We start from the raw sequence: 21,498 nt of genomic DNA on the forward strand, positions 1-21,498 counted from the left end.
CGCGGCTGAGCCGTTGTTGCTCCTAGACTTTTCCACATCACAATAACAACACTTACAGTTGACCGGGGCAGATCTAGCGGGGCAGACATTTGATGAACTGACTTGTTGGAAAGGTGGCATCCTATGACGTTGAAAGTCACTGAGCTCTTCAGTAAGGCCATTCTACTGCCAATGTTTGTCTATGGAGATTGCATGGTTGTGTGCCCGACTTTATCCACCTGTCAGCAAAGGGTGTGGCTGAAATAGCCAAATCCACTCATTTGAAGGGGTGTCCACATACTTTTGGCCATGTAGTGTATCAGGGAAGCAGCCACTCTCCAAAACCAGGTTGAATAGTTTGAATAAGGCGTCCGGCAGCTCAGGAGGTCTGTATTTATTTAATTATTTTATTTATTATTTATTATTATTATTATTTATTATTATTATTTATTTTATTATTATAATTTTATTTATTTATTTAGGACACAGGCCTTTCCAGCTTTAAGGCTTTGTATTTTCTTCCAAAGTTCAGCCTCAGTCATTTGTTAGTCAGTTGGGTTCTGGGTGTTTTTAATTGTGTTTTCTACGGAGCTGAGTTTTCCTGCATATTGTTTTGGTTTACAAGTAAGGTCTTGTGATGGTATTATTCTATAGAGACTTTTAAAAGTGATCTTTCCAAATGTTGTCATTCTGAAAGGACTAGGTAGTTCCTCTGTTTTCCCATTTAGACCACCCCATTTCTCCCACAACTGGTTTCCAACAATGGAGTCTTCCCCCTCTACCTCTCTTTCTCTCCCCCCTACCTCTCTTTCTCTCCCCCCCTACCTCTCTTTCTCTCTCCCCCCCTACCTCTCTTTCTCTCCCCCCCTACCTCTCTTTCTCTCCCCCCCTACCTCTCTTCCTCTCCCCCCCTACCTCTCTTTCTCTCCCCCCCTACCTCTCTTTCTCTCCCCCCCTACCTCTCTTTCTCTCCCCCTCTACCTCTCTTTCTCTCTCTCTACTCAATTCAATTCAAAGGGCTTTATTGACATGGGAAACATATGTTAACATTGCCAAAGATAGTGAAATAGATAATAAATAAAAGTGAAATAAACAATAAAATATTAATAGTAAATATTACACTCACAAATGTTCCAAAAGAATTTCAAATGTTATATTATGTAAATATACAGTGTTGTAACGACGTGCAAATAGTTAAAGTACAAAAGGGGAAATAAATTAACATAAATATGGGTTGTATTTACAATGGTGTTTGTTCTTCACTGGTTGCCCTTTTCTTATAGCAAAAGGTCACAAATCTTGCTGCTGTGATGTCACACTGTGGTATTTCACCCAGTAGATATGGGAGTTCATCAAAATGTGTTTGTTTTTTAGTTCTTTGTGGATCTGTGTGATCTGAGGGAAATATGTGTCTCTAATATGGTCATACATTGGGCAGGAGGTTAGGAAGTGCAGCTCAGTTTCCACCTCATTTTGTGGGCAGTGTGCACATAGCCTGTCTTCTCTTGAGAGCCATGTCTGTCACCGGCGGCCTTTCTCAATAGCAAGGCTATGCTCACTGAGTCTGTACATAGTCAAAGCTTTCCTTAAGTTTGGGTCAGTCACAGTGGTTAGGTATTCTGCCACTGTGTACTCTCTGTTTAGGGCCAAATAGCATTCTAGTTTGCTCAGTTTTTTTGTAAATTCTTTCCAATGTGTCAAGTAATTATATTTTTGTACGAGTCTGCTGTTAATGATAATGCAGAGGATTTTCCCAAGGTTGTTGTTGACGCATATCCCACGGTAGTTATTGGGGTCAAATTTGTCTCCAATTTTGTGTATTGGGGTGATCAGTCCTTTGTTCCAAATATTGGGGAAGATGCCAGAGCTGAGGATGATGTTAAAGAGTTTAAGTATAACCAATTGGAATTTGTGGTCTGTGTAGTTTATCATTTCATTGAGGATACCATCATCACCACAGGCCTCTCTCTCTCTCTTTCTCTTTCCTCTCTCCACTCTTCCCCTCTTTCTCCTCTCTCTCCTCTTCCACTCTCTCTCTTTCCTCCCTCTCTACTCTCTCTCTCTCTACTCTTCCTCTCTCTTTCTCTCTCTCTCTTTCCTCTCTCTCCTCTCTCCTCTCTACTCTCTCTCTCTACTCTTCCTCTCTACTTTCTCTCTCTCGCTTCTCTCTCCTTTGTTTCTCTCTCTCCCTCTTCTCTACTCTCTCTCTCTCTTTCTACTCTTCCTCACTTCTTCCAACTCTTTACTACCCTGCTGTATGATATCAAGATTCTGAGCCTACCTTAGTTTCCTTGGTTTGTGTGTTGACATCGTCGTCCCCCTCTCTCCTCTGGTCAGACCCTGACGGTGATGGTGAAGAGTGGTGTGGAGGTGCAGCCGTGTCCGGTCAAGGTGTTGGACACCGACACCATCACACAGGTCAAAGACAAGATCCTAGACCAGATCTATAAAGGAGCTCCCTTCTCACAGAGACCTGCTGCAGACTCACTAGACCTGGGTAAGGAACAGAGACATGGGTAAGGAACAGAGACCTGGGTAAGGAATAGAGGCCTGGGTAAGGAATAGAGGCCTGGGTAAGGAATAGAGGCCTGGGTAAGGAATAGAGGCCTGGGTAAGGAATAGAGGTCTGGGTAAGGAATAGAGGCCTGGTTAAGGAATAGAGGCCTGGGTAAGGAATAGAGGCCTGGGTAAGGAATAGAGGCCTGGGTAAGGAATAGAGGCCTGGGTAAGGAATAGAGGCTTGGGTAAGGAACAGAGACCTGGGTAAGGAACAGAGACCTGGGTAAGGAACAGAGACCTGGGTAAGGAATAGAGACCTGGGTAAGGAATAGAGGCCTGGGTAAGGAATAGAGGCTTGGGTAAGGAACAGAGACCTGGGTAAGGAATAGAGGCCTGGGAAAGGAACAGAGACCTGGGTAAGGAATATAGACCTGCTGCAGACTCACTAGACCTGGGTAAGGAACAGAGAATACTTATCTTTTGCTCATGTTGACTCAATGAATAAAATAGCCAAACTTAGAAAATCTATTTTTGACCCTCTACTAATGAATGTGATGTTTGAACACATAACACACCAGTGCAGTGGTTTCCAGAACCACTGTAAGGAATAATGAACCCATTTTATCTGTAAATCACCTTTCGTTCAACGTTTTGCAGCCCAAAGTGGAAACAGATATTTATTTGAAACCACACTCAGGTAATGAGTACATTTACCTGAGACCTGACATGCGTTAGTTAACACCTGCACCTGGGTTCAACCCAGTCTTGTAGCATTCGGACAACATGGGTTCAACCCAGTCTTGTAGCTTTCAGACGACATGGGTTCAACCCAGTCTTGTAGCATTCAGACAACATGGGTTCAACCCAGTCTTGTAGCATTCAGACGACATGGGTTCAACCCAGTCTTGTACCATGCAGACAACCCGGGTTCAACCCAGTCTTGTACCATGCAGACAACCCGAGTTCAACCCAGTCTTGTAGCTTTCAGACGACATGGGTTCAACCCAGTCTTGTAGCATTCGGACAACATGGGTTCAACCCAGTCTTGTAGCTTTCAGACGACATGGGTTCAACCCAGTCTTGTAGCATTCGGACAACATGGGTTCAACCCAGTCTTGTAGCTTTCAGACGACATGGGTTCAACCCAGTCTTGTAGCATTCAGACAACATGGGTTCAACCCAGTCTTGTAGCATTCAGACGACATGGGTTCAACCCAGTCTTGTACCATGCAGACAACCCGGGTTCAACCCAGTCTTGTACCATGCAGACAACCCGGGTTCAACCCAGTCTTGTAGCTTTCAGACGACATGGGTTCAACCCAGTCTTGTAGCATTCAGACAACATGGGTTCAACCCAGTTTTGTAGCTTTCAGACAACATGGGTTCAACCCAGTCTTGTAGCATTCAGACGACATGGGTTCAACCCAGTCTTGTACCATGCAGACAACCCGGGTTCAACCCAGTCTTGTACCATGCAGACAACCCGGGTTCAACCCAGTCTTGTAGCTTTCAGACGACATGGGTTCAACCCAGTCTTGTAGCATTCAGACAACATGGGTTCAACCCAGTTTTGTAGCTTTCAGACAACATGGGTTCAACCCAGTCTTGTAGCATTCAGACAACATGGGTTCAACCCAGTCTTGTAGCTTTCAGACGACATGGGTTCAACCCAGTTTTGTAGCATTCAGACAACATGGGTTCAACCCAGTCTTGTAGCATTCAGACAACATGGGTTCAACCCAGTTTTGTAGCATTCGGACAACATGGGTTCAACCCAGTCTTGTATCATTCAGACGACATGGGTTCAACCCAGTCTTGTAGCATTCAGACGACATGGGTTCAACCCAGTCTTGTATCATTCAGACAACATGGGTTCAACCCAGTCTTGTAGCATTCGGACAACATGGGTTCAACCCAGTCTTGTATCATTCAGACGACATGGGTTCAACCCAGTCTTGTAGCATTCAGACGACATGGGTTCAACCCAGTCTTGTAGCATTCAGACAACATGGGTTCAACCCAGTCTTGTAGCATTCAGACAACATGGGTTCAACCCAGTCTTGTATCATTCAGACGACATGGGTTCAACCCAGTCTTGTAGTATTCAGACAACATGGGTTCAACCCAGTCTTGTAGCATTCAGACAACATGGGTTCAACCCAGTCTTGTAGCATTCAGACAACATGGGTTCAACCCAGTCTTGTAGCATTCAGACAACATATATGATTTGTCTCGTCAGAATGGCGATCGGGACAGGCGGGTCACCTGACACTGTCAGACGATGACGTCACAGCGATCGTCCAGGGGCGCTGGAAGAAACTCAACACTCTGCAGCACTACAAGGTACCACACACACACACACACACACACACACACACACACACACACACACACACACACACACACACACACATCCACTACACACAGATACCACTATACAACCACCACTACACACAGAGATCAGAGTCTGGTTCAGCAGGAGTGTAGAGTGGTGTTCAGTAGTAGTGTAGAGTGGTGTTCAGTAGGAGTGTAGAGTGGTGTTCAGTAGGAGTGTAGAGTGGTGTTCAGTAGGAGTGCAGAGTGGTGTTCAGTAAGAGTGCAGAGTGGTGTTCAGTAGGAGTGTAGAGTGGTGTTCAGTAGGAGTGCAGAGTGGTGTTCAGTAGGAGTGCAGAGTGGTGTTCAGTAGGAGTGCAGAGTGGTGTTCAGTAGGAGTGCAGAGTGGTGTTCAGCAGGAGTGTAGAGTGGTGTTCAGTAGGAGTGCAGAGTGGTGTTCAGTAGGAGTGTAGAGTGGTGTTCAGTAGGAGTGTAGAGTGGTGTTCAGTAGGAGTGTAGAGTGGTGTTCAGTAGGAGTGTAGAGTGGTGTTCAGTAGGAGTGTAGAGTGGTGTTCAGTAGGAGTGTAGAGTGGTGTTCAGTAGGAGTGTAGAGTGGTGTTCAGTAGGAGTGCAGAGTGGCGTTCAGTAGGAGTGCAGAGTGGCGTTCAGTAGGAGTGCAGAGTGGCGTTCAGTCGGAGTGTAGAGTGGTGTTCAGTAGGAGTGTAGAGTGGTGTTCAGTAGGAGTGTAGAGTGGTGTTCAGTAGGAGTGTAGAGTGGTGTTCAGTAGGAGTGCAGAGTGGCGTTCAGTAGGAGTGCAGAGTGGCGTTCAGTAGGAGTGTAGAGTGGCGTTCAGTAGGAGTGCAGAGTGGCGTTCAGTAGGAGTGCAGAGTGGCGTTCAGTAGGAGTGCAGAGTGGCGTTCAGTAGGAGTGCAGAGTGGCGTTCAGTAGGAGTGCAGAGTGGCGTTCAGTAGGAGTGCAGAGTGGCGTTCAGTAGGAGTGCAGAGTGGCGTTCAGTAGGAGTGCAGAGTGGCGTTCAGTAGGAGTGCAGAGTGGTGTTCAGTAGGAGTGCAGAGTGGTGTTCAGTAGGAGTGTAGAGTGGTGTTCAGTAGGAGTGTAGAGTGGTGTTCAGTAGGAGTGCAGAGTGGTGTTCAGTAGGAGTGCAGAGTGGTGTTCAGTAGGAGTGTAGAGTGGTGTTCAGTAGGAGTGCAGTGTGGTGTTCAGTAGGAGTGCAGAGTGGTGTTCAGTAGGAGTGCAGAGTGGTGTTCAGTAGGAGTGCAGAGTGGTGTTCAGTAGGAGTGCAGAGTGGTGTTCAGTAGGAGTGTAGAGTGGTGTTCAGTAGGAGTGCAGAGTGGTGTTCAGTAGGAGTGCAGAGTGGTGTTCAGTAGGAGTGCAGAGTGGTGTTCAGTAGGAGTGCAGAGTGGTGTTCAGTAGGAGTGCAGCGTGGTGTTCAGTAGGAGTGCAGCGTGGTGTTCAGTAGGAGTGCAGCGTGGTGTTCAGTAGGAGTGCAGAGTGGTGTTCAGTAGGAGTGCAGAGTGGTGTTCAGTAGGAGTGCAGAGTGGTGTTCAGTAGGAGTGCAGAGTGGCGTTCAGTAGCAGTGCAGAGTGGCGTTCAGTAGCAGTGCAGAGTGGCGTTCAGTAGGAGTGCAGAGTGGCGTTCAGTAGGAGTGTAGAGTGGCGTTCAGTAGGAGTGTAGAGTGGTGTTCAGTAGGAGTGTAGAGTGGTGTTCAGTAGGAGTGTAGAGTGGTGTTCAGTAGGAGTGTAGAGTGGTGTTCAGTAGGAGTGTACAGTGGTGTTCAGTAGGAGTGCAGAGTGGCGTTCAGTAGGAGTGCAGAGTGGCGTTCAGTAGGAGTGTAGAGTGGCGTTCAGTAGGAGTGTAGAGTGGTGTTCAGTAGGAGTGTAGAGTGGTGTTCAGTAGGAGTGTAGAGTGGTGTTCAGTAGGAGTGTAGAGTGGTGTTCAGTAGGAGTGCAGAGTGGCGTTCAGTAGGAGTGTAGAGTGGCGTTCAGTAGGAGTGCAGAGTGGCGTTCAGTAGGAGTGCAGAGTGGCGTTCAGTAGGAGTGCAGAGTGGCGTTCAGTAGGAGTGCAGAGTGGCGTTCAGTAGGAGTGCAGAGTGGCGTTCAGTAGGAGTGCAGAGTGGCGTTCAGTAGGAGTGCAGAGTGGCGTTCAGTAGGAGTGCAGAGTGGCGTTCAGTAGGAGTGCAGAGTGGCGTTCAGTAGGAGTGCAGAGTGGTGTTCAGTAGGAGTGTAGAGTGGTGTTCAGTAGGAGTGCAGAGTGGTGTTCAGTAGGAGTGCAGAGTGGTGTTCAGTAGGAGTGTAGAGTGGTGTTCAGTAGGAGTGCAGAGTGGTGTTCAGTAGGAGTGCAGAGTGGTGTTCAGTAGGAGTGCAGAGTGGTGTTCAGTAGGAGTGCAGAGTGGTGTTCAGTAGGAGTGCAGAGTGGTGTTCAGTAGGAGTGCAGAGTGGTGTTCAGTAGGAGTGCAGAGTGGTGTTCAGTAGGAGTGCAGAGTGGTGTTCAGTAGGAGTGCAGAGTGGTGTTCAGTAGGAGTGCAGCGTGGTGTTCAGTAGGAGTGCAGCGTGGTGTTCAGTAGGAGTGCAGCGTGGTGTTCAGTAGGAGTGCAGCGTGGTGTTCAGTAGGAGTGCAGAGTGGTGTTCAGTAGGAGTGCAGAGTGGTGTTCAGTAGGAGTGCAGAGTGGTGTTCAGTAGGAGTGCAGAGTGGCGTTCAGTAGCAGTGCAGAGTGGCGTTCAGTAGCAGTGCAGAGTGGCGTTCAGTAGCAGTGCAGAGTGGCGTTCAGTAGGAGTGCAGAGTGGCGTTCAGTAGGAGTGCAGAGTGGCGTTCAGTAGGAGTGCAGAGTGGCGTTCAGTAGGAGTGCAGAGTGGCGTTCAGTAGGAGTGTAGAGTGGTGTTCAGTAGGAGTGTAGAGTGGTGTTCAGTAGGAGTGTAGAGTGGTGTTCAGTAGGAGTGCAGAGTGGCGTTCAGTAGGAGTGCAGAGTGGCGTTCAGTAGGAGTGCAGAGTGGCGTTCAGTAGGAGTGCAGAGTGGCGTTCAGTAGGAGTGCAGAGTGGCGTTCAGTAGGAGTGTAGAGTGGTGTTCAGTAGGAGTGTAGAGTGGTGTTCAGTAGGAGTGCAGAGTGGCGTTCAGTAGGAGTGCAGAGTGGCGTTCAGTAGGAGTGCAGAGTGGCGTTCAGTAGGAGTGCAGAGTGGCGTTCAGTAGGAGTGCAGAGTGGCGTTCAGTAGGAGTGCAGAGTGGCGTTCAGTAGGAGTGCAGAGTGGCGTTCAGTAGGAGTGCAGAGTGGCGTTCAGTAGGAGTGCAGAGTGGCGTTCAGTAGGAGTGCAGAGTGGCGTTCAGTAGGAGTGCAGAGTGGCGTTCAGTAGGAGTGCAGAGTGGCGTTCAGTAGGAGTGCAGAGTGGCGTTCAGTAGGAGTGCAGAGTGGCGTTCAGTAGGAGTGCAGAGTGGCGTTCAGTAGGAGTGCAGAGTGGCGTTCAGTAGGAGTGCAGAGTGGCGTTCAGTAGGAGTGCAGAGTGGCGTTCAGTAGGAGTGCAGAGTGGCGTTCAGTAGGAGTGCAGAGTGGCGTTCAGTAGGAGTGCAGAGTGGTGTTCAGTAGGAGTGCAGTGTGGTGTTCAGTAGGAGTGCAGAGTGGTGTTCAGTAGGAGTGCAGAGTGGTGTTCAGTAGGAGTGCAGAGTGGTGTTCAGTCGGAGTGCAGAGTGGTGTTCAGTAGGAGTGCAGAGTGGTGTTCAGTAGGAGTGCAGAGTGGTGTTCAGTAGGAGTGCAGAGTGGCGTTCAGTAGGAGTGCAGAGTGGTGTTCAGTAGGAGTGCAGAGTGGCGTTCAGTAGCAGTGCAGAGTGGCGTTCAGTAGGAGTGCAGAGTGGCGTTCAGTAGGAGTGCAGAGTGGCGTTCAGTAGGAGTGCAGAGTGGCGTTCAGTAGGAGTGCAGAGTGGCGTTCAGTAGGAGTGTAGAGTGGCGTTCAGTAGGAGTGTAGAGTGGTGTTCAGTAGGAGTGTAGAGTGGTGTTCAGTAGGAGTGCAGAGTGGCGTTCAGTAGGAGTGCAGAGTGGCGTTCAGTAGGAGTGCAGAGTGGCGTTCAGTAGGAGTGCAGAGTGGCGTTCAGTAGGAGTGTAGAGTGGCGTTCAGTAGGAGTGTAGAGTGGTGTTCAGTAGGAGTGTAGAGTGGTGTTCAGTAGGAGTGCAGAGTGGCGTTCAGTAGGAGTGCAGAGTGGCGTTCAGTAGGAGTGCAGAGTGGCGTTCAGTAGGAGTGCAGAGTGGCGTTCAGTAGGAGTGCAGAGTGGCGTTCAGTAGGAGTGCAGAGTGGCGTTCAGTAGGAGTGCAGAGTGGCGTTCAGTAGGAGTGCAGAGTGGCGTTCAGTAGGAGTGCAGAGTGGCGTTCAGTAGGAGTGCAGAGTGGCGTTCAGTAGGAGTGCAGAGTGGCGTTCAGTAGGAGTGCAGAGTGGCGTTCAGTAGGAGTGCAGAGTGGCGTTCAGTAGGAGTGCAGAGTGGCGTTCAGTAGGAGTGCAGAGTGGCGTTCAGTAGGAGCGCAGAGTGGCGTTCAGTAGGAGCGCAGAGTGGCGTTCAGTAGGAGCGCAGAGTGGCGTTCAGTAGGAGCGCAGAGTGGCGTTCAGTAGGAGCGCAGAGTGGCGTTCAGTAGGAGCGCAGAGTGGCGTTCAGTAGGAGTGCAGAGTGGCGTTCAGTAGGAGTGCAGAGTGGCGTTCAGTAGTAGTGCAGAGTGGCGTTCAGTAGGAGTGCAGAGCGGCGTTCAGTAGGAGTGCGGAGCGGCGTTCAGTAGTAGTGCGGAGCGGCGTTCAGTAGTAGTGCAGAGTGGCGTTCAGTAGGCACAAAACAGGAAACGACTGGAAGGTGTAGAGTCTTGTCCAATCAGAAACACTAACCGTTGTGCTGATGTGCCCCACTGAACACGGCTTGGATGTTGATATCTGTTGGTGTTTTCTCTCCTCAGGTGCCAGATGGAGCTACAGTGGCTCTGATCCCCAGATCAGCTGCTGTCATGGGGATACACCAGGTCTACCAGACTGGAGAGAGTAAATACTGTCATACTATAGAGCCTGTTATACTATGTAGCCTGTTATACTACTATATAACCTGTTATACTATTATAGAGCCTGTTATACTACTATATAACCTGTTATACTACTATATAACATGTTATACTACTGTAGAACCTGTTATACTACTATAGAACCTGTTGTACTACTATATAGCCTGTTATACTACTATATAACCTGTTATACTACTGTAGAACCTGTTATACTACTATAGAACCTGTTGTACTACTATATAGCCTGTTATACTACTACAGTGGGGAGAACAAGTATTTGATACACTGCCGATTTTGCAGGTTTTCCTACTTACAAAGCATGTAGAGGTCTGTAATTTTTTATCATAGGTACACTTCAACTGTGAGAGACGGAATCTAAAACAAAAATCCAGAAAATCACATTGTGTGATTTTTAAATAATTAATTTGCATTTTATTGCATGACATAAGTATTTGATACATCAGAAAAGCAGAACTTAATATTTGGTACAGAAACCTTTGTTTGCAATTACAGAGCTCATACGTTTCCTGTAGTTCTTGACCATGTTTGCACACACTGCAGCAGGGATTTTGGCCCACTCCTCCATACAGACCTTCCCCAGATCCTTCAGGTTTCGGGGCTGTCGCTGGGCAATACGGACTTTCAGCTCCCTCCAAAGATTTTCTATTGGGTTCAGGTCTGGAGACTGGCTAGACCACTCCAGGACCTTGAGATGCTTCTTACAGAGCCACTCCTTAGTTGCCCTGGCTGTGTGTTTCGTTTCGTTGTCATGCTGGAAGACCCAGCCACGACCCATCTTCAATGCTCTTACTGAGGGAAGGAGGTTGTTGGCAAGATCTTGCGATACATGGCCCCATCCATCCTCCCCTCAATACGGTGCATTCGTCCTGACCCCTTTGCAGAAAAGCATCCCCAAAGAATGATGTTTCCACCTCCATGCTTCACGGTTGGGATGGGTTCTTGGGGTTGTACTCATCATCCTTCTTCCTCCAAACACGGCGAGTGGAGTTTAGACCAAAAAGCTCTATTTTTGTCTCATCAGACCACACGACCTTCTCCTATTCCTCCTCTGGATCATCCAGATGGTCATTGGCAAACTTCAGACGGGCCTGGACATGCGCCTGCTTGAGCAGGGGGACCTTGTGTGCGCTGCAGGATTTTAATCCATGACGGCGTAGTGTGTTACTAATGGTTTTCTTTGAGACTGTGGTCCCAGCTCTCTTCAGGTCATTGACCAGGTCCTGCCGTGTAGTTCTGGGCTGATCCCTCACCTTCCTCATGATCATTGATGCCCCACGAGGTGAGATCTTGCATGGAGCCCCAGACCGAGGGTGATTGACCATCATCTTGAACTTCTTCTATTTTCTTCTATTTTCTAATAATTGCGCCAACAGTTGTTGCCTTCTCACCAAGCTGCTTGCCTATTGTCCTGTAGCCCATCCCAGCCTTGTGCAGGTCTACAATTTTATCCCTGATGTCCTTACACAGCTCTCTGGTCTTGGCCATTGTGGAGAGGTTGGAGTCTGTTTGATTGAGTGTGTGGACAGGTGTCTTTTATACAGGTAACGAGTTCAAACAGGTGCAGTTAATACAGGTAATGAGTGGAGAACAGGAGGGCTTCTTAAAGAAAAACTAACAGGTCTGTGAGAGCCGGAATTCTTACTGGTTGGTAGGTGATCAAATACTTATGTCATGCAATAAAATGCAAATGAATTACTTAAAAATCATACAATGTGATTTTCTGGATTTGTGTTTTAGATTCCGTCTCTCACAGTTGAAGTGTACCTATGATAAAAATTACAGACCTCTACATGCTTTGTAAGTAGGAAAACCTGCAAAATCGGCAGTGTATCAAATACTTGTTCTCCCCACTGTATATAACCTGTTATACTACTATATAGCCTGTTGTACTACTATATAACCTGTTATACTACTATATAACCTGTTATACTACTATATAACCTGTTGTACTACTATAGAACCTGTTGTACTACTATATAACCTGTTATACTACTATATAACCTGTTGTACTACTATATAGCCTGTTATACTACTATATAACCTGTTATACTACTATATAACCTGTTATACTACTATATAACCTGTTGTACTACTATAGAACCTGTTGTACTACTATATAACCTGTTATACTACTATATAACCTGTTGTACTACTATATAGCCTGTTATACTACTATATAACCTGTTATACTACTATATAACCTGTTGTACTACTATATAACCTGTTGTACTACTATAGAACCTGTTATACTACTATATAACCTGTTGTACTACTATATAGCCTGTTATACTACTATATAACCTGTTATACTACTATATAACCTGTTGTACTACTATATAACCTGTTATACTACTATAGAACCTGTTGTACTACTATATAACCTGTTATACTACTATAGAACCTGTTGTACTACTATAGAACCTGTTGTACTACTATAGAACCTGTTATACTACTATAGAACCTGTTATACTACTATATAGCCTGTTATACTACTATAGAACCTGTTATACTACTATAGAACCTGTTGTACTACTATATAGCCTGTTATACTACTATATAACCTGTTATACTACTATATAACCTGTTATACTACTATATAGCCTGTTATACTACTATATAACATGTTATACTACTATATAACCTGTTGTACTACTATATAGCCTGTTATACTACTATAGAACCTGTTATACTACTATATAACCTGTTATACTACTATATAACCTGTTTAATACTACTATATAACCTGTTTAATACTACTATAGAGCCTGTTATACTACTATAGAACCTGTTATACTACTATATAACCTGTTATACTACTATATAACATGTTATACTACTATATAACCTGTTTAATACTACTATATAACCTGTTTAATACTACTATAGAGCCTGTTATACTACTATAGAACCTGTTATACTACTATATAACCTGTTATACTACTATAGAACCTGTTTAATACTACATAACCCTATACGTATATCAAAGAGATGTACTACTATAGTATAAGGAATATGTTTCCCCTGTCCAGAATGGCACCCTATTCCCCTTGGTAGGACACTAGTTTTAGGGAATACGTTGCCATTTCAATGTAAGTGTGACCTAGAAGTGTGTCCCTCTGTGCGCTCCGTAGAGACACCCATGTTGGAGGGGGAGGGGGAAGAGGGGCTGAGGCTGTGGCACCTGGTGAAGTCCAGCGAGGACCCAGAGATCCCCAAACACAGGAAGAGCAGCATGAGAGAGAGGGAGAGAGCCAAGGCCATACCAGAGATATACCTGACACGACTACTATCTATGAAGGTACGTACACACACACAGACGCAAGCGCGCACACACACACACACACACACACACACACACACACACACACACACACACACACACACACACACACACACACACACACACACACACACACACACACAGAGGGAACAGACCAAGGCCATACCAGAGATATACCTGACACGACTACTATCTATGAAGGTACGTACACACACACACACACACACACACACACACACACACACACACACACACACACACACACAGAGGGAACAGACCAAGGCCATACCAGAGATATACCTGACACAACTACTATCTATGAAGGCACGTACACACACACACACACACACACACAGAGGGAACAGACCAAGGCCATACCAGAGTTACATACTGTTGTAATGTAGATGTAGGTGTTATATCAGTTTTGTGATATATGTATCTAGCAGGTACAGTATATATATACCTAGCTGTGTGTCTAGAGGATGTTGTCTCTCTCCTCTCCAGGGTACGCTGCAGAAGTTTGTAGACGATGTGTTCGTAGCCATCCTCAACACCAAGCGTCCTCCTCCCATCGCTGTTCGCTTCTTCTTTGACTTCCTGGATGACATGGCGGAGAAACACGGCATCGACGACCCCGAGACCGTACACATCTGGAAGACTAACAGGTCAGACCTGATTTGTTGTTGTTTGTTCTTCAAGAGGACCAGCAGGTCAGTTCTGATTTGATGTTTGTTGTTCTTCAAGAGGACCAGCAGGTCAGTTCTGATTTGTTGTTGTTTGTTCTTCAAGAGGACCAGCAGGTCAGTTCTGATTTGTTGTTGTTTGTTCTTCAAGAGGACCAGCAGGTCAGTCCTGATTTGTTGTTTGTTGTTCTTCAAGAGGACCAGCAGGTCAGTCAGTCACTGGGTCCTGGTTTGTCTTTCTGTAAAGTCTACGGTGCCTTGCAAAAGTATTCATCCCCCTTGGCGTTTTTTCCTATTTTGTTGCATTACAACCTGTTATTTAAATTGATTTTTATTTGGATTTCATGTAATGGACAAACACAAAATAGTCCAAATTGGTGAAGTGAAATGAAAAAAATCACTTGTTTCAAAAAATGCTAAAAAAAATATTAAAACGGAAAAGTGGTGCATGCATATGTATTCACCCCCTTTGCTATGAAGCCCCTAAATAAGATCTGGTGCAACCAATTACCTTCAGAAGTCACATAATTAGTTAGATTGCACACAGGTGAACTGTATTTAAGTGTCACATGATCTCAGTATATATACACCTGTTCTGAAAGGCCCCAGAGTCTGCAACACCACCAAGCAAGCAGCACCATGAAGACCAAGGAGCTCTCCAAACAGGTGAGGGACAAAGTTGTGGAGAAGTACAGGTCAGGGTTGTGTTATAAAATAAAATATTAGAAACATCCCACAGAGCACCATTAAATCCATTATTAAAAAATGGAAAGAATATGGTACCACAACAAACCTGCCAAGAGAGGGCCGCCCACCAAAACTCACAGACCAGGCAAGGAGGGCATTAATCAGAGAGCCAACAAAGAGACCAAAGATAACCCTGAAGGAGCTGCAAAGCTTCACAGCAGAGATTGGAGTATCTGTCCATAGGACCACTTTAAGCCGTACACTCCACAGAGCTGGGCTTTCTGGAAGAGTGTCCAGAAAAAAGCCATTGCTTAAAGAAAAAATAAGCAAACACGTTTGGTGTTCACCAAAAGGCATGTGGGAGAATCCCCAAACATATGGAAGAAGGTACTCTGGTCAGATGAGACTAAAATTGAGCTTTTTGGCCATTAAGGAAAACGCTATGTCTGGCGCAAACCCAACACCTCTCACCACCCCGAGGACACCATCCCCACAGTGAAGCATGGTGGTGGCAGCATCATGCTGTGGGAATGTTTTTCATCAGCAGGGTCTGAGAAACTGGTCAGAATTGAAGGAATGATGGATGGCACTAAATACAGGGAAATTCTTGAGGGAAACAGTTTGTCTTCCAGAGATTTGAGACTGGGACGGAGGTTCACCTTCCAGCAGGACAATGGCCCTAAGCATACTGCTAAAGCAACACTCGAGTCGTTTAAGGGGAAACATTTCAATGTCTCGGAATGGCCTAGTCAAAGCCCAGACCTCAAACCAATTGAGAATCTGTGGTATGACTTAAAGATTTCTGTACACCAGCAGAACCCATCCAACTTGAAGGAGCTGGAGCAGTTTTTCCTTGAAGAATGGGCAAAAATCGCAGTGGCTAGATGTGCCAAGCTTATAGAGACGTACCCCAAGAGACTTGCGGCTGTAATTGCTGCAATAGGTGACTCTACAAAGTATTGACTTTTGGGGGGTGAATAGTTATGTTATCAAGTCTTCAGTTTTTTTGGTCTTATTTCTTGTTTCCCAAGAAAAAATATGTTGCATCTTCAAAGTGGTAGGCATGTTGTGTAAATCAAATGATACAAATCCCCCAAAAATCAATTTTAATTCCAGGTTGTAAGGCAACAAAATAGGAAAAATGCCAAGGGGGTGAATACTTTCACAAGCCACTGTAAATACCTTTTTAAAAGAAGCAGCTTTTGGTAAGATGCTGTCTAACAGAACATATAACTTAATAAAATGAATGTCTTCTCTCATCTATTATAAAACTTCACTGCAAAGAGAGAAGAGTGTGAGACTTTCAATGGTCGTTTCTGAGATCGACTGCATTGCAATCAGTGACTGAGCAGACCGACTGAGCAGACTGACTGGGCAGACTGACTGGGCAGACTGACCGAGCAGACTGACCGAGCAGACTGACCGAGCAGACTGACCGAGCAGACTGACCGAGCAGACAGACCGAGCAGACAGACCGAGCAGACAGACCGAGCAGACTGACCGAGCAGACTGACCGAGCAGACTGACTGACTGAGCAGACTGACTGAGCTGAGCAGACTGACTGACTGACTGACTGAGCAGACTGACTGACTGACTGAGCTGAGCAGACTGACTGAGCAAACTGACTGACTGACTGAGCAGACTGACTGACTGACTGAGCCGACTGACTGAGAAGACTGACCAGACTGACTGACTGACTGAGCAGTCTGACTGAGCAGATTGACTGACTGAGCTGAGCAGATTGACTGACTGAGCTGAGCAGACTGACTGACTGACTGAGCAGACTGACTGACTGACTGAGCAGACTGACTGACTGACTGAGCAGACTGACTGACTGACTGAGCAGACTGACTGAGCAGACTGACTGAGCAGACTGACTGAGCAGACTGACTGACTGAGCAGACTGACTGACTGAGCAGACTGACTGACTGAGCAGACTGACTGACTGAGCAGACTGACTGACTGAGCAGACTGACTGACTGAGCAGACTGACTGACTGAGCAGACTGACTGACTGAGCAGACTGACTGACTGAGCAGACTGACTGACTGAGCAGACTGACTGACTGAGCAGACTGACTGACTGAGCAGACTGACGGTGCAGACTGACGGACAGACTGAGCAGACTGACGGACAGACTGAGCAGACTGACGGACAGACTGAGCAGACTGACGGACAGACTGAGCAGACTGACGGACAGACTGAGCAGACTGACTGACTGAGCAGACTGACTGACTGAGCAGACTGACTGACTGAGCAGACTGACTGACTGAGCAGACAGAATGACTGAGCAGACTGACTGACTGAGCAGACTGACTGACTGAGCAGACTGACTGACTGAGCAGACTGACTGACTGAGCAGACTGACTGACTGAGCAGACTGACTGACTGACTGAGCAGACTGACTGACTGACTGAGCAGATTGACTGACTGACTGAGCAGACTGACTGAGCAGACTGATCACCTTGCGTCCTGAATAACTCCTGGTTGTTATTATTCCGTCTTCTGTCGGCGATCAGCAACTGAACATGTGACATTCTTGAACACGGTCATTGTATTTTCTTCCGTAAAGAAATGACTTTTCCCTGGATAACCACCTCTCTCTCCCTCCCTTCCTCCAGCCTGCCTCTGAGGTTCTGGGTCAACATCCTGAAGAACCCTCAGTTTGTGTTTGACGTCCAGGTAACGGATAGCGTGGACGCTGTCCTCTCTGTCATCGCTCAGACGTTCATCGACTCCTGCACCACCTCCGAACACAAAGTCGGACGGGTCAGTCATTTTTTTTTGTTGAAATAGTATTTTTATAGAAATGTCACAATATTCTCCCATATTAAGAAAGAACAAAGAAACAAAACAACTAAACAAAAAAAGACAGAAATTAAACACAAACTCAGTTTAAAAAAGGAATTGGGTCCAACACATGGAACGTACAGTGTAATCTTGAGACAAGTAAACAACCACCATTCTAAGTAAATCCTTGCAGCAGAATAGCTGATAAATCAGGTTCTAGGTGATTTTAAATAAGGTTCCCACACTTTGTAGAGCTGATCTGTTTTAGAATGTAATGTACATGTCAGATATTCTAATGGCACCCGTTCAAATAGTATCTTATGCCAATCCTTTATAGAAGGGACCTTGTCATTAATCCACAGCGTAGCGGTCTAAGGCACTGCATCTCAGTGCAAGAGGTGTCACTACAGTACCTGGTTTGAATCCAGGCTGTATCACATCCGGCCGTGATTGAGGGTCCCAAGTGGTGGCGCACAATTGCCCCAGCCGGTTTGGCCGGGGTAGGCCGTCATTGTAAATAAGAATTAGTTCTTATCTGACTTGCCTAGCAAAAAAAAAAAACATTTTAAAATTAAATTTAAAAAATAGGATTTTTTTCCCCTCGCTGCATAGGTTAGGATGTTGTAAAGCCTCCTCTTATCCACAGAAGTAACATGTCTACTCGAGAGACCTAACAGTAAAGAGACTGGCTCCAATTCTAGGTCGACCCCCTAGGATTTGTTCAATTTCTTGCAGGACACCAGACCAGTATCTTTGTATTTTGGTACATGACCATAAACAACGTGTTACTGTGTCAGTTTTACATTTAAGACACTGAGGAGAAGAGGAAGAGGGACTGAAAACATGTCTGTGATTTGGGGATATATGCTGTGTATTATTCTGAACTGGATTCTCTAGTACGATTACATATTGATATTGTTTTGGCATATCTCCAAATGTCCTCACACATCTCCTCGTCAATAGTAACAGACAATTCTTTCTCCCACACTGGTTTCCACCCTCTGTGTGTCGACGGTAGAAAAGGACCTGAAAGCATCATAAATACATTTACAGACATGTTCCTTTGTGAGGGAAAAATTAAAATTAAAATTAAATGACAGATACATCAGGGTTGCCAATCAAGCTGGTACTCTTTAAAATATAATGTCTTACTTGTCGGAAGTGGAAAAAGTCCTGCTTCGATATTTATCAACCATCTGCTCAAATGACAATAAAATCTTATCAACGAATAACGAATTAATCATTTAGTCTGCCTATGCCAAATGTTAAAGCCAGCGTCCAGAAATCCTGGTCCAAAATGTGGGTTAAGAATTGTGGTAAAGAGCAGAGGTTAGTTTGGACCTTGGGTCAGTCATTCTATAAAATACATAAAACACAATCCGCTTGTATTTGTTTATTTATTTAAATGAATTTATTATTTAGAGAGACTATTTTCTAAATATAGTAGAGGGAATCAGTAATCATTGATTAGGGTCAGGAGATCTCGTAGTTCCTCATCATTTCTGTTCAGAGTGGATAACGCCGAGGAGCAGGAGACTTTGTGTCGTTAGTATGACGATGATGATGATGATGATGATGGTCGTTTTTGTTTTTGACAAACATAATCTGTCTAACGTCTTGATTTTGATTTCCTGCCAACAGGACTCTCCGGTGAACAAGCTGCTCTACGCCAGAGAGATCCCCAGATACAAACAGCTGGTTGAGAGGTGAGACAGACCTAATGAATCAGTAGAATAACAGGGAACTCTGTATTCAGGAAGTATTATAATTCTTACTCAGGAGCTATTGGAGCTGGTTATTGGAGCTGGTTATTGGAGCTGGTTATTGGAGCTGGGCTATTGGAGCTGGTTATTGGAGCTGGTTATTGGAGCTGGCTATTGGAGCTGGTTATTGGAGCTGGGCTATTGGAGCTGGTTATTGGAGCTGGTTATTGGAGCTGGTTATTGGAGCTGGGCTATTGGAGCTGGTTATTGGAGCTGGTTATTGGAGCTGGTTATTGGAGCTGGTTATTGGAGCTGGGTTATTGGAGCTGGGCTATTGGAGCTGGTTATTGGAGCTGGTTATTGGAGCTGGTTATTGGAGCTGGGTTATTGGAGCTGGTTATTGGAGCTGGCTATTGGAGCTGGGCTATTGGAGCTGGGCTATTGGAGCTGGGCTATTGGAGCTGGTTATTGGAGCTGGTTACTGGAGCTGGTTACTGGAGCTGGTTATTGGAGCTGGTTATTGGAGCTGGTTACTGGAGCTGGTTACTGGAGCTGGTTACTGGAGCTGGTTACTGGAGCTGGCTATTGGAGCTGGTTATTGGAGCTGGTTATTGGAGCTGGTTATTGGAGCTGGTTATTGGAGCTGGTTATTGGAGCTGGGTTATTGGAGCTGGGCTATTGGAGCTGGGCTATTGGAGCTGGGCTATTGGAGCTGGCTATTGGAGCTGGTTATTGGAGCTGGTTATTGGAGCTGGCTATTGGAGCTGGCTATTGGAGCTGGTTATTGGAGCTGGTTATTGGAGCTGGCTATTGGAGCTGGGCTATTGGAGCTGGTTATTGGAGCTGGTTATTGGAGCTGGTTACTGGAGCTGGTTACTGGAGCTGGTTATTGGAGCTGGTTATTGGGGGAGGGGGGTCCTTAATAAATACAAATGTGTGTTCTGTGGGTATTGTTCCAGGTATTATAGTGGGTGTTGTTCCAGGTATTACAGTGGGTATTGTTCCAGGTATTATAGTGGGTATTGTTCCAGGTATTATAGTGGGTATTGTTCCAGGTATTATAGTGGGTATTGTTCCAGGTATTACAGTGGGTATTGTTCCAGGTATTACAGTGGGTATTGTTCCAGGTATTACAGTGTGTTCTGTGGGTATTGTTCCAGGTATTATAGTGGGTATTGTTCCAGGTATTACAGTGTGTTCTGTGGGTATTGTTCCAGGTATTACAGTGTGTTATGTGGGTATTGTTCCAGGTATTATAGTGGGTATTGTTCCAGGTATTACAGTGTGTTCTGTGGGTATTGTTCCAGGTATTACAGTGGGTATTGTTCCAGGTATTATAGTGGGTATTGTTCCAGGTATTACAGTGGGTATTGTTCCAGGTATTAGAGTGGGTATTGTTCCAGGTATTACAGTGGGTATTGTTCCAGGTATTACAGTGGGTATTGTTCCAGGTATTATAGTGGGTATTGTTCCAGGTATTATAGTGGGTATTGTTCCAGGTATTACAGTGGGTATTGTTCCAGGTATTATAGTGGGTATTGTTCCAGGTATTACAGTGGGTATTGTTCCAGGTATTACAGTGGGTATTGTTCCAGGTATTATAGTGGGTATTGTTCCAGGTATTATAGTGGGTGTTGTTCCAGGTATTATAGTGGGTATTGTTCCAGGTATTATAGTGGGTATTGTTCCAGGTATTATAGTGGGTATTGTTCCAGGTATTACAGTGGGTATTGTTCCAGGTATTACAGTGGGTATTGTTCCAGGTATTATAGTGGGTGTTGTTCCAGGTATTATAGTGGGTATTGTTCCAGGTATTATAGTGGGTATTGTTCCAGGTATTAGTGTTCTGTGGGTATTGTTCCAGGTATTATAGTGGGTATTGTTCCAGGTATTATAGTGGGTATTGTTCCAGGTATTACAGTGGGTATTGTTCCAGGTATTACAGTGGGTATTGTTACAGGTATTATAGTCGGTATTGTTCCAGGTATTATAGTGGGTATTGTTCCAGGTATTAGTGTTCTGTGGGTATTGTTCCAGGTATTATAGTGGGTATTGTTCCAGGTATTATAGTGGGTATTGTTCCAGGTATTACAGTGGGTATTGTTCCAGGTATTACAGTGGGTATTGTTCCAGGTATTACAGTGTGTTCTGTGGGTATTGTTCCAGGTATTATAGTGGGTATTGTTCCAGGTATTACAGTGTGTTCTGTGGGTATTGTTCCAGGTATTACAGTGTGTTATGTGGGTATTGTTCCAGGTATTATAGTGGGTATTGTTCCAGGTATTACAGTGTGTTCTGTGGGTATTGTTCCAGGTATTACAGTGGGTATTGTTCCAGGTATTATAGTGGGTATTGTTCCAGGTATTACAGTGGGTATTGTTCCAGGTATTAGAGTGGGTATTGTTCCAGGTATTACAGTGGGTATTGTTCCAGGTATTACAGTGGGTATTGTTCCAGGTATTATAGTGGGTATTGTTCCAGGTATTATAGTGGGTATTGTTCCAGGTAT

At 45.5% G+C, this 21,498-nt stretch overlaps 1 protein-coding gene across 4 annotated transcripts in view; it reads left to right on the plus strand.

The window, feature by feature from the left end:
• plxnb3 (plexin B3) overlaps positions 1 to 21,498 on the plus strand; it is a 226,970-nt gene that overhangs the window by 196,792 nt on the left and 8,680 nt on the right. For all 4 annotated transcript variants that reach the window (XR_011671515.1, XM_071373333.1, XM_071373331.1 and 1 more), the window contains exons 28-34: positions 2,317 to 2,476; positions 4,718 to 4,821; positions 9,729 to 9,810; positions 12,980 to 13,146; positions 13,633 to 13,793; positions 17,118 to 17,265; positions 18,928 to 18,992. Coding sequence is in view for 3 of the 4 variants with exons in the window: in XM_071373333.1 (XP_071229434.1) it covers positions 2,317 to 2,476; positions 4,718 to 4,821; positions 9,729 to 9,810; positions 12,980 to 13,146; positions 13,633 to 13,793; positions 17,118 to 17,265; positions 18,928 to 18,992 (887 nt within the window). In the remaining variant the exon portion in view is untranslated. The remainder of the gene's footprint in view (positions 1 to 2,316; positions 2,477 to 4,717; positions 4,822 to 9,728; positions 9,811 to 12,979; positions 13,147 to 13,632; positions 13,794 to 17,117; positions 17,266 to 18,927; positions 18,993 to 21,498) is intronic.

The sequence above is a fragment of the Salvelinus alpinus genome, chromosome 28 (assembly GCF_045679555.1).
Source record: "Salvelinus alpinus chromosome 28, SLU_Salpinus.1, whole genome shotgun sequence".
Lineage (NCBI taxonomy): Eukaryota > Metazoa > Chordata > Actinopteri > Salmoniformes > Salmonidae > Salvelinus > Salvelinus alpinus.